This window comes from Mustela nivalis (assembly GCF_964662115.1).
Source record: "Mustela nivalis genome assembly, chromosome: X".
Taxonomy (NCBI): Eukaryota; Metazoa; Chordata; class Mammalia; order Carnivora; family Mustelidae; genus Mustela; species Mustela nivalis.
Window position 1 is genome coordinate 29,248,179 of NC_139040.1, and position 11,320 is coordinate 29,259,498.

The 11,320-nt window shown below is 48.6% G+C and overlaps 2 protein-coding genes across 2 annotated transcripts; one reads left to right on the forward strand and one right to left on the reverse strand.

Moving 5' to 3' along the window:
- Window positions 1-3,927: 3,927 nt before the first annotated feature.
- Window positions 3,928-7,926, reverse strand: NDUFA1 (NADH:ubiquinone oxidoreductase subunit A1). Its single transcript, XM_082716284.1, has 3 exons — window positions 7,639-7,926; window positions 6,662-6,751; window positions 3,928-4,055 (listed from the first exon to the last, which is right to left on the reverse strand). The coding sequence occupies exons 1-3, from the start codon at window positions 7,738-7,740 to the stop codon at window positions 4,035-4,037; spliced, it is 213 nt and encodes a 70-aa protein (XP_082572410.1). The 5' UTR covers window positions 7,741-7,926; the 3' UTR covers window positions 3,928-4,034.
- On the forward strand, window positions 7,898-9,149 carry RNF113A (ring finger protein 113A). Its single transcript, XM_082716275.1, has one exon. It carries the CDS (start codon window positions 8,054-8,056, stop codon window positions 9,095-9,097), a length of 1,044 nt encoding a protein of 347 aa, XP_082572401.1. The 5' UTR covers window positions 7,898-8,053; the 3' UTR covers window positions 9,098-9,149.
- Window positions 9,150-11,320: the final 2,171 nt, after the last annotated feature.

An 11,320-nucleotide genomic window follows, 5' to 3' on the forward strand; every position in this document is an offset into this window, starting at 1 on the left:
GTGGCTAGACTACTGCGTAGTCCTGGCTTCCGGTCCGTGCTCCTCGGAGCAGCGCGGCAGGGGTGTGCCTGTCACCGTCGCACGCCCCCTTCCTGCCCTGCAGAGGCTCGCTGCTGCCGGAGGAGCGAGTCCCGCGCCCTGAGGGTGATAGACCTGGCCCTTCGGGTTCTGGGTCCTGCCGGCCTCTCCGGTCACTCTTCCCCCCTCCTTGCCGCCTCCCCCTTGGCTCTAGTTCGCCACCCCTGCTCGGAGGTCTCTCCCGCACAGCGGTGCTAGGCTGTGCCCCCAGCCGGGCCGTTTTTCTGCGTGCGGGGTCCCCCCTCGGTGGTTGAGTTAGTAAATCCTACCCAACCTCCGAGACTCGGCTTGGTGTGGGCATCACCTGGGAGCTTACCCTAAGCCTTTTCCCTGCCTCCTCCACCCCATTGCCCCCGTCCCCACTGAGTCAGCTCCTCCGTCTTGCTCCCCGCACCTCCTGCAAACTTCTGTTCCTAGCACTCCGCACCCCATCTCGTCATGCCTGTTTCACCCCTGCTGTGAGTTCCTGAAGGGCAAGGCTGGGCCTCACTCAAATTCGAGGCACAGCGCCTGGTGTGTAGCCTTTTCTTTTTCTTCTTCTTCTTTTTTTTTTTTAAAGATTTGTTTATTTGAGAGCGAGAGAGCACACAAGCAGGGGGAGAGGGAGAAGTAGGCTCCAGGACCCCAGGATTCTGACCTAAGCTCCCCAGGCGCCCCTGGCGGGTAGCATTTACTCAACAGTGTTTACTGAACCCCAGAGAACAGTTAAAAGTACACTGGGTTGGGAGGGGGGAAGGTACACTGGGTTGGGAGTCAAAACACCAGGAGTCTAGTCCCACTTCTGCCACTAGCTCGCTAAGTGATTGCTTCCCATCTCTGAACCTGTGTTTCCTCATCTGGGGAATCAGAATTTGGACTGAATGCCTAAGGGTCCTCAGAAACTGGATTGCTGAGTCCAGAATGTTTTTTCATAAATAGTCCACTTAAAACTGCTTCCCAAGGGCGCCTGGGAGGCTCAGATGGTTGGACATTTGCTTTCCGCTCAGATCATGATCGCCAAGTCCTGGGATTGAGCTGGGCTCCACTGATTGATTGATTGATCAGGCTCCCTGCTCAGTGAGGAGTCTGCTTCTTCCCTTTCTCACTCCCCCCTGCTTGTGCTCTCTCTCTCTCAAATGAATAAATAAAATCTTTTTTAAAAATGCTTCCAAAAGGGCAGGGCCATCGTCTTCCTCCCCCTTTTGAATGTGTATGACTTTCCTCTAATCTTTTTCAAAGGCTTTTCCTATTAACTATTTCACTGGACCCTAGAAATAACTGCAGCAGCCTTGTAGATATTGTTCCAAACAAGAACCATTCTTTGAAACAAGTGACAAAAACTGTGTCACATTACCTTGATGGAAGACAGAAGAACAAGTGTTTGTGTTTGTTTATGCACCCATGAAGGGCCCCTTCGGGATGACGTGACCATGGGGAGGTGCTGGGCCAGGGATCAGAGCAAGGCTTTTCACTCAATACCTTATATTGTTCGATGTTAGAGCTATGTGAATACAGTATTTAAACAATTAAAAAAAAAGGGGGGAGCGCCTGGGTGGCTCAGTGGGTTAAAGCCTCTGCCTTCAGCTCAGGTCATGATCCCAGGGTCCTGGGATCGAGCCCCACATCGGGCTCTCTGCTCAGCAGGGAGCCTGCTTCCCTTCCTCTCTCTGCCTGCCTCTCTGCCTACCTGTGATCTCTGTCTGTCAAATAAATAAAATCTTGATTTAAAAAATAGACAATTAACGAGAGTGACTATAGATGCCTGGGTGGCTCAGTCAGTTAAGCGGCTGCCTTCGGCTCAAGTCATGATCCCAGAGTCCTGGAATCGAGTCCGGCAAGGGGCTTCTTGCTCAGTGGGGAGCCTGCTTCTCCCTCTGCCTGCTGTTCCCTCTGTTTGTGTTCTCTCTGACAAATAAATAAAATCTTAAAAAAAAAAAGATGGTGAATAAAGCCACATGAGTGGTGTTGTTTCCCAATCATCACTTCAATCTTTTCCCCCCAAAGATATATTATTTGGGGGTGGGGGGCAGTGAGAGGGAGAGCAAATCTCCAGGAGACTCCCCACTGAGTTGGGAGTGTGATGCGGGGCTCGTTCCCAAGTCCCTGTGATCAGGATCTGAGCCGAAATCAAGAGTTGGAGTCAACTGACTGGGCCACCCAGGCGTCCCACAGCATTTCAGTCTAAGAGCAAGTGACCTGTGCATCACGGGTGGGTGGGAGGGGTCAGTGGCCAGACCACCTCCATCAGAGCTGCTCTAAGAAAATGCTTCTGGCTGACAGCACTTGCAAAAAGTCAAGAGAAATGCAGGCTACAAAGCACCACTACAGTCTCCTAGCTGCAGGGTTTTCATCAGGTTCACTCGCTGGCAGCAGGGGGTAATAATGAGGCTGAATTTCACAGCAGGCGCCACAGAAACGGGAGGTGAAGGATTGGGCCTCAGGGGCAGAGCCTGACCAACCGATCGCCACCTGCCGGGTTGGGGCCCTTCAGAGCCAGGCCTGAATCCAGCTGAGGAGGTAAGCTTAGTGGCTGATGCCCGGCTAGAGGCACAGCAGACAGGTGACAGACCCACAGCCCCAGAGCCTTAACCGTGGCTCAGTCGCCCCGTCTTCCACAGGCCTGTCCACACCGCCTGCCCCTCTCCCTTCCCGGAGCTTGAGTCTTCGTCACCGTGGGCTGAGGCCCGTGCGCAGCTAAGTGTAGACCAGAGCCGTGTGACGTTTGTCATCGTGACCGTGGCTCTCCTTCAACAGCTTCATCACAGGGTGGCCGGTCAGAGGTCATGCCCCCAGTGTGACCGCCGCCTGCCTCCTCTGGAAGCCATGCCCGGCCGCCTGAGCTCAATGGAAAGCACCCAGCGTGGGGTTCAAGGTCACCGGCACATTGAAGGTTAAAATGGGTCCAAGATGGGAGATGAAAAACAACAGAGTTTTCTCACCTGGGGTGTTGGTCTACACCCCCAGCAGGATTCCCCTCTCTCTGCATGTTACATCTTTTCAGATCTTCCTACCACTGGGTTACCTTTAGGGGTGAACATGCAACTCTTTATTTCAAGTTGTCAGTATGTGCATTTGAGTAAAACTGTTGCTGTCGCTGCTCTCCACAGAAATGAAAATCAACCCTTCAGTGCATCCTAGCTGTTAGACGCAGAACGCATGAATGTAGAAGATGCAATCTGTTTTAACAGCATTCCACGTGGGGGGGCCTGGCTGGCTCAGTGGGAGGAGCCCAAGACTCTCCATCTCGGGGTTCCAGCCCCCAGGCTGGGTGTACGGATCACTAAAAAGAAGAAAAACTTAAAAAAAAATAAAATAAAAGCATTCTACCCGGAATTTCACACAACAGGAATCACCCAGGAAAGGAACTACAGGGGAAAAAAAAGTACTACTTTTTCCTGTATTCTCCTAGCAATCTCTAAAGGAATGATTCTTTTTTTTTTTTTAGTATTTTATTTATTTATTTGAGAGAGAGCGAGAGTGAGAGAGCACAAGTTGGGGAAGTGGCAGAGGGAGAAGCAGGCTCCCCACTGAGCAGGGAGCCAGAAGTGGGGCTCAATCCCAGGTCCCTGAGATCACGACCTGCCCAAGCCAAAGTCAGTCGCTTCACTCAGCCACCCAGGCCCCCCTGAAATGTCTTTTTAAATATTCCAACAGTATATTTTGTTCCAACAAATTATATATGTATCCCGACAGTACTAACTACCATGTATGACAGGCTGGGCAGTGGGACAGGGACAGGTGCTTGCTGCACATTCTAGCTATAATTCTAAGCTTCAGTTGCCTCCTAGTTTTTTTTAAGGTGAAAAAGCTCCATTTGGGTAGACTGTTTGAGCTTGTGTAGTACTGTTAAAAAAAAAAGTCAAGAAAGCCTTTGATTTTACTTTTTTATTATGCACTCCATTAATACACTGCATAACCTTTAGAAGGGCTAGATGAGTATGACTGAGTTATTTTTCATCCGTCAGGATGATGCTTCCTTAATCGATATTCTCCAAACCCTGAAAAACAGAATTAAAAGGGAAATGTGAGAATTCTGTTGCGGCCACAAATGTACACACGCAGGCGTGCCTCAGGGACACGAGTCAGCGCCAGACCGCTGTGGTACAGTGAGCGGAAGGAAGGGGTCTGGTTGCCCGGCACATAGAAAAGTCCCGTTTGCACGACAGTGCGGTCTGTCCAGTGTGCAACAGCATACGTCTACAAACCAGCGTGCACACCTTAATTTCAAAAAACCTTAGTGCTAAAAAACGGGAACCACCATCTGAGTTCTGAGTCGTAAGCACAGATCGCAGATCGGCATGGAAAATGTTAACAGTAACAAAGTTTGAAATAGTTTGAAAACTACCAAAACATGACGCAGACACAAAGTGAGCAAATGCTAATGGGCAAACGGCGCCCACAGACTCGCTCCACATGGGGCTGCCCCAAACCTCTGATGTGCACCAACACCCAGCATCCGTACACGCAGCAAGGCCGGCAGGTGCTCTCCGGTGTCAGCGGCCTGCTCTGTTATTAAAAGGACGTACCTGCACACCCCACCTTTCTCACGATGCAACAGTAAGGTGAACTGAATTTTCTAATCACTGAGGTACAAAGAATAACCTACAATGATTTCTAGTTTCCATTTTCTGACCACAGCAAACATCACTTTATACGAAAAGTGCCCCACCCATCAGAAGGAAAACCAGTGACCGTCTGGATCCTTCAGAGAATGAAGACAATCGGGTCAAATCATTACAAAAAAATAACAGCCAACACGAGTAAGAGACCATTAACCTCATTCTAGTTTTTACAGATGAACAAATGGAGACTCAGCTTAAAAGGCTCTTGCGGAAGTCAGCAAGAGGTGGCAGGTGAGCCACTGTGAGCGTGACACTGTTTATTCAGAAGACCCACTCTTTCTTAGCTTGCGACCAAATTCTTCAGAAAGTAAAACATCAGTCAGGGACAGCATTTCTTCCAAGCGTTAAATAACACAGTCCAGGTAGTCCGCTTACGACTGCAGGCAGAACCACCTTGAGAAAAATGAGACCTGCACAGTCCTAGGAGCTGCCCTGCAGAAATGCTTTTTTTTTTTTTTTAAGATTTTATTTATTTATTTGACACACAGAGAGAGAAATCACAAGTAGTCAGAGAGGCAGACAGAGAGAGGGGGGAAGCAGGCTCTCCGAAGAGCAGAGAGCCCGATGTGGCACACGATCCCAGAACCCTGAGATCATGACCTGAGCAGAAGGCAGAGGCTTAACCCACTGAGCCACCCAGGTGCCCCTGCCCTGCAGAAATTCTAATTGGGAACCTTCTCTCCATCTCGTGCGCAGGCCGACTGTGCTGGTCACTCTCGGACCACACTGGGAAATCCTGCCTTAGTCAAGTAGACCTCTATCACCATGTTCGTCAGCTTCTCAAAGGGCGCCATGCTGACAGGCAGATCACCTAGGCTGAATCCTTATAGTGTCACTGAACCACTCTGACCCTGTTTTCTCATCTATAAAATGAAACGAGTATTAACCTAGGTTCACTGTGAGGAATAAACGAGCAAGGAGAAAATATTAAAACTACTTTTTTTTTTTAAAGAATAATGGTGATGAACTCCTACAAGATCTAAGAACATACCACCAGGTTTAATCATATGAAAATGTTCTGCTTGCCTATATCTGACCTACAAAAACAGCAATTCCACAGGATTCACTCAAATGCACAATTATGGTAATTCTTTATATATGGTACTGGGTTCATGAACTGGCAAACTCATGAAGTATTAGTGTATTCGTGAAACAGGACCGTGTGTATACAGAAATTTAGTTTACTTGAATGGTATTTCAAATAAAAAATGGAGGGGCGCCTGGGTGGCTCAGTGGGTTAAGCCTCTGCCTTCGTCTCAGGTCATAATACCAGGGTCCTGGGATCAAGCCCCGCATTGGGCTTTCTGCTCAGCAGGGAGCCTGCTTCCCACCTCCCAACCCCCCTCCACCTCTGTGCTTACTTGTGATCTTTGTCAAATAAATAAATAAAATCTTTTTTAAAAATTAAATTAAATTTAAATTAAAAATGGACTGCTCTATAACTGGATAATTGTGACAACTGGCTATCTCTTGGAAAAAAGTAAAGTTAAATCCTGTGATTTCACATTATATCCCCAATGACCTATAAACAGGTTAGCACTAAACGTTAAAAAAAGGTATTTGGAAAAATTTTTTAAATTTATTTATAATCTTGGTTAGGACAGTCATTTGTAAGCAAGACATAAAACTCAAAATCCTGAATGACAAAATATGATAAAATGAACATCAAAATTAAAAACTGATGGGAGACTTCATAAAGTGAAGACAGACTGGTAAAAAAAAGATCTGCCACATGTAAAACAGACAGAAGATTAATAATCATAACGTATGAAGAAGCCCCATTAAAAAAAAAAACAAGCAAAGCACACAAGCAGACAATCCATAGAATAAAAATACAAACGTTCATTAAATCTCTGAAAGGCTGCTCAACTTCACCAGCAGACAAGACAACTCAAATTCAATTAGCACTGTTAAGACATTTGGCAAAACATAACGAGAACCCATCTCAACCCAGAGGATGTCTAGTATGAGAGCCATCTTACCTTTGACACATAGTAACGATCAACTCCAGAGATGCGCCTATCTCTTTGCATCAAACTCCACTGATATGGATAATAGGCAACCCTTTTTTCCTACAATTAAAAGAAATCATTACTGCACAATGTTTATGAAGATGAGTGGCTCTATTATAATAGAGGGCTCTCAGAACTTATTAAGTGGCATTCTAGGAAAATGGAATCATCACTGAAACAAAAACCAAATTAAGACCAAATCCTAAATAAAATCGGACCATTAAGCTTCAAAATTGAGATGGTAACCATGAGTCTTTACACATTCTATTTTAACCAGCATCTGGTGTTTTTTTTTCCTTTCCTCCCCCCCCCCCCTCTTATTTGAAAGACTTGACTACTTGTTTCCATTTGGGATCTCAAAGAGAAGAAATAGCAGCAGATCACACGTGAAAAACAATCCCCAAAACAGAAAGCAAATACATTATGCCCTGTACTCTAGGGATAACGTGATGGGCATGGAAGAGAGGAAAATGAAATCCTGATGTGAAAAGCAGGATCTTACGGTAAATTCCTCAAGGCTTGGGAAAAGGCGGGGGGGGGGGGCTAAAAAATGTCAAAGTAAAAACCTAATTAAGAGCAAAGAGATTAAAAGCCGAGAAGGTACCAGGATGCGGACGCGAGAAATTGCAATCAAAAGATTAGAGATCCGAGGGAGTGGAGGCACGACTAAAGCGAGGCCCAGGAGTTCGGACCCACCTGCTCATCTACCTTTCCAGCCCCCTAACCTACAACGCCGTCTTGGCCACTCCACCCAACAACTAGATGCTTCTTGCTAGAGCAGAGCGCGGTTTCCGTCGGGTTTCGTTCCGCAAGCCTCTGCTTTTAGGCAACCAGAAGAAGGGGGAGGCAAGCCTGGTGTCCCCCAGGTCGGAGAGCGGCTCCGGACCCCTGTGGCCACCCACCGCCCGTCCGCGAAGTCAGCCTTGGAGCGGGAGAGGCCGCCTTACCTTGCCCCCGTTGGTGAACCTGTGGATGTGCGCCGTGGCTATGCCGGGGATGACCAAGCACACGGCCATGACGCCGATCCCGGGCAGGATCTCGAACCACATCGCACCGCGGAGGCCAACGCCAAAACCCTCCTTCCCGGCCGCGTTAAAGGTGACCCGGCCTCGGCCCCTTCCCAGTAGGCTCCGCGGCAGCCAGCCGGCGGGGCGGGGCCGCGCACGCCTCGGGAGGAAGCGACGGGGGCCGGCAGGGCTCAGGGGCGGTGCGCGCTCGCATCCTCGCCCCCGCGGCCGCCCGCAGTCCGCTTGGGGCGGCCCATCTCGCTCCGTCTGGCGGCCGGGCGCGCGACGCGCGGTGACGTGAAGAGGCCCCGCGAGGCCCAGCACGCCATAGCCTTCCGGAGCTAAGGACTCTAAAATGGCAGAGCAACTTTCTCCGGCCAAGACGGCAGACCAGGTGTGCACCTTCCTCTTCAAGAAGCCTGGTGGGCGAAAAGGGGCTGCGGGCCGCAGGAAGCGCCCGGTCTGCGACCCGGAGCCCGGGGACAGCAACAGCAGCAGCAGTGACGAAGGCAGCACTGTGGTTCGCCCTGAGAAGAAGCGGGCGATCCACAATCCGATGATACAGAAGACTCGTGGCAGTGGTAAACAGAAGGCGGCTTACGGCAACTTGAGCAGCGAGGAGGAGGAGGAGGAGGAGAAAGAGCCCGAGAGTCTTGGCGTGGTGTACAAGTCCACCCGCTCGGCAAAACCCGTGGGACCAGAGGATATGGGGGCGACTGCTGTCTACGAGCTAGACACAGAGAAGGAGCGTGACGCACAAGCCATCTTTGAGCGCAGCCAGAAGATCCAGGAGGAGCTGAGGGGCAAGGAAGATGACAAGATCTATCGGGGAATCAATAATTACCAGAAATTCATGAAGCCCAAGGATACGTCTATGGGCAATGCTTCCTCCGGGATGGTGAGGAAGGGCCCCATCCGAGCTCCCGAGCATCTACGTGCCACCGTGCGCTGGGATTACCAGCCCGACATTTGTAAGGACTACAAGGAGACTGGCTTTTGCGGCTTCGGAGACAGCTGCAAGTTCCTCCATGACCGTTCAGATTACAAGCATGGGTGGCAGATCGAACGTGAGCTTGATGAGGGTCGCTATGGTGTCTATGAGGACGAAAACTATGAAGTGGGAAGCGATGATGAGGAAATACCATTCAAGTGTTTCATCTGTCGCCAGACCTTCCGGAATCCAGTTGTCACCAAGTGCAGGCATTATTTCTGCGAGAGCTGTGCACTGCAGCATTTCCGCACCACCCCTCGCTGCTATGTCTGTGACCAGCAGACCAATGGCGTCTTCAATCCAGCGAAAGAATTGATTGCTAAATTGGAGAAGCATCGAGCTGCAGAAGAGGGTGGTGCTTCCGATTTCCCAGAAGACCCCGATGAGAGTCCAATCCCCATCACTTAGTTTCCCTATTAGTCTCACACCTCAAAATAAATCTTTTGTTTGGAAATCTTAATTCGTCGTGTCCTTCCTTTCTAGGGAAAGTGAAAGGAAAAGGCGGGTGGTGAAATAGGGCCCTGGATGGATGGCTTATAAAAGCCTCGAGGTAGGTTCGGTCTGGATTTTTACCTGTTACATATGCTGCCTGGGTGTGACATAACTTTTCAAAGCCCTTTGGCATAAATTCTGGGGATGGGAGAAGTTCGAGAAAAGAGCTAAAATTTGCTTGAACTAAAACTGATGAAAGCAAGAACTGAACCTATTATATCACGTTTCTGTATCACTTAGTAGTTTACAAAAATACCTCCATGTGTGAGCTCTACTGGAAGCCTGCACTACTACAAAATATGCCCCCGCAGGCTGGGTGTTTGGAGGGTGGTGTGGGAATGGGAGAATTGGGTGGGGGAGCTGGTGGCTAGCACCAGAGTGCACGTATGGGAAACGGTCCTTGCTCTCTTAAAGCACCACTGGTGCCTGGGAGGCTCAGTCGGTTAAACCCGTGCCTTCTGCTCAGGTCATGATCTAAGGATGGTGGGATCCAGTCCCATGGTGGGCTCCCTGCTGGGCAGGGAGCCTGCTTCTCCCTCTGCCCCTGCCCCAACATATTCTCTCAATCTCACTCTCAAATAAATACAATATTTTTTTAAAAGATTATATTTATTTATTTATTTGACAGAGATCACAAGTAGGCAGAGAAGCAGGCAAAGAGAGAGGGAGGGAGCAGGCTCCCTGCTGAGCAGACAGCCCGATTGTGGGGCTCCATCCCAGGACCCTACGATCATGACCTGAGCTGAAGGCAGAGGCTATAATCCACTGAGCCACCCAGGCATCCCTCAAATAAATACAATCTTTAAGAAAAAATAAACTACTGTAGGTAACCCCCCTTTCACAAATGATTGAAATGGCTTATGCTGTGCTGTCCAGTATGATAGCCACTAGCTTCAGGGGGCAGTTGAGTACCTCAAATGCGGCTGGTAGCCACTATATTGGACACTGCAGTTCTAAACTGAATTTGTAAGCCAAGTTCAGAGAACAAAAACCTAACATTTTATAATCCACCGTCTGAAATTATTTGTGTTCACAATAGAGCTGGTCATGTTAATGTATGTACCTGTCTTCCCAGCTAGTTTAGAAAGTCTTCAGTGACTAACCCAGTGCTTGGCATATGATAAACAAATAAACCCAGAAATGTCTGGAAAGGAGTATTGGGGCCAAAGCCTCAAATCCAGGTTGAGGAGGTTTGACTATATTCTATAGGTCATGAGATAGCAGAGGTTTGGGGAGGGGGGCACAATCAGACTTTTTTTTTTTTTTAATGTTACTGTTGTTGCAGTCTATTGAATAGATTATAGGAAGATGGAAGATAAGAGGCAGGGAGACCAAATGATGAATAAATTTTCACTGATCTTCTTAGTATTTATGCTGATCCCAGAAAACAGATGCAGTAATAAGTTGTGGGTTAGAGTTTTAAATTCACACTCATTACTCCATTCAAATATATTCCTTGAGCACCTACTGTGTCAGGCACTGTGCTTGGCATAGGGGATATTAGCAAACAAGACAGGCCCAACCCCTGTCTTCATGGAGCTAGACATCAGACAATGACAGGTGTGGGGTGCCTGGGGGACTCAGCTGGTTAAGCGTCGGACTCTTGACTTTGGCTCAGGACTTGATCTCAGGCTTGTGAGATGGAGCCCCATGTCAGGCTCCGTGCTCGGTGGGGGGAGTCTACTTGAGACTCTCTCCCTCTGCCCAAATAAATCATAAATAAATAAGTAAATCCAAATAAATAAATAAATCTCTTAAAAAAAAAAAAAAACAACCATCAACAGCAACAGATCTGATGAGTACAAGAGAAAAAGTGCACTGGGTTGACCTGTCAGGGTTAAGCCAATCCCAGCCTTGTGGGAATTCAGTATCACCAATTTACTCCACACAAAGTGATACATTTTATAAGAGAATGTATCAATGGAGAACAGAGAAGTAGCAGCGCACACTGCCCCAGAAGGTAAAGGAAGGACGTGTTCTAAAAAGTGTCATAAAAAAAAATCCATCGGGGGCGCCTGGGTGGCTCAGTGGGTTAAGCCGCTGCCTTCAGCTCAGGTCATGATCTCAGGGTCCTGGGATCGAGTCCCACATCAGGCTCTCTGCTCAGTGGGGAGCCTGCTTCCTCCTCTCTCTGCCTGC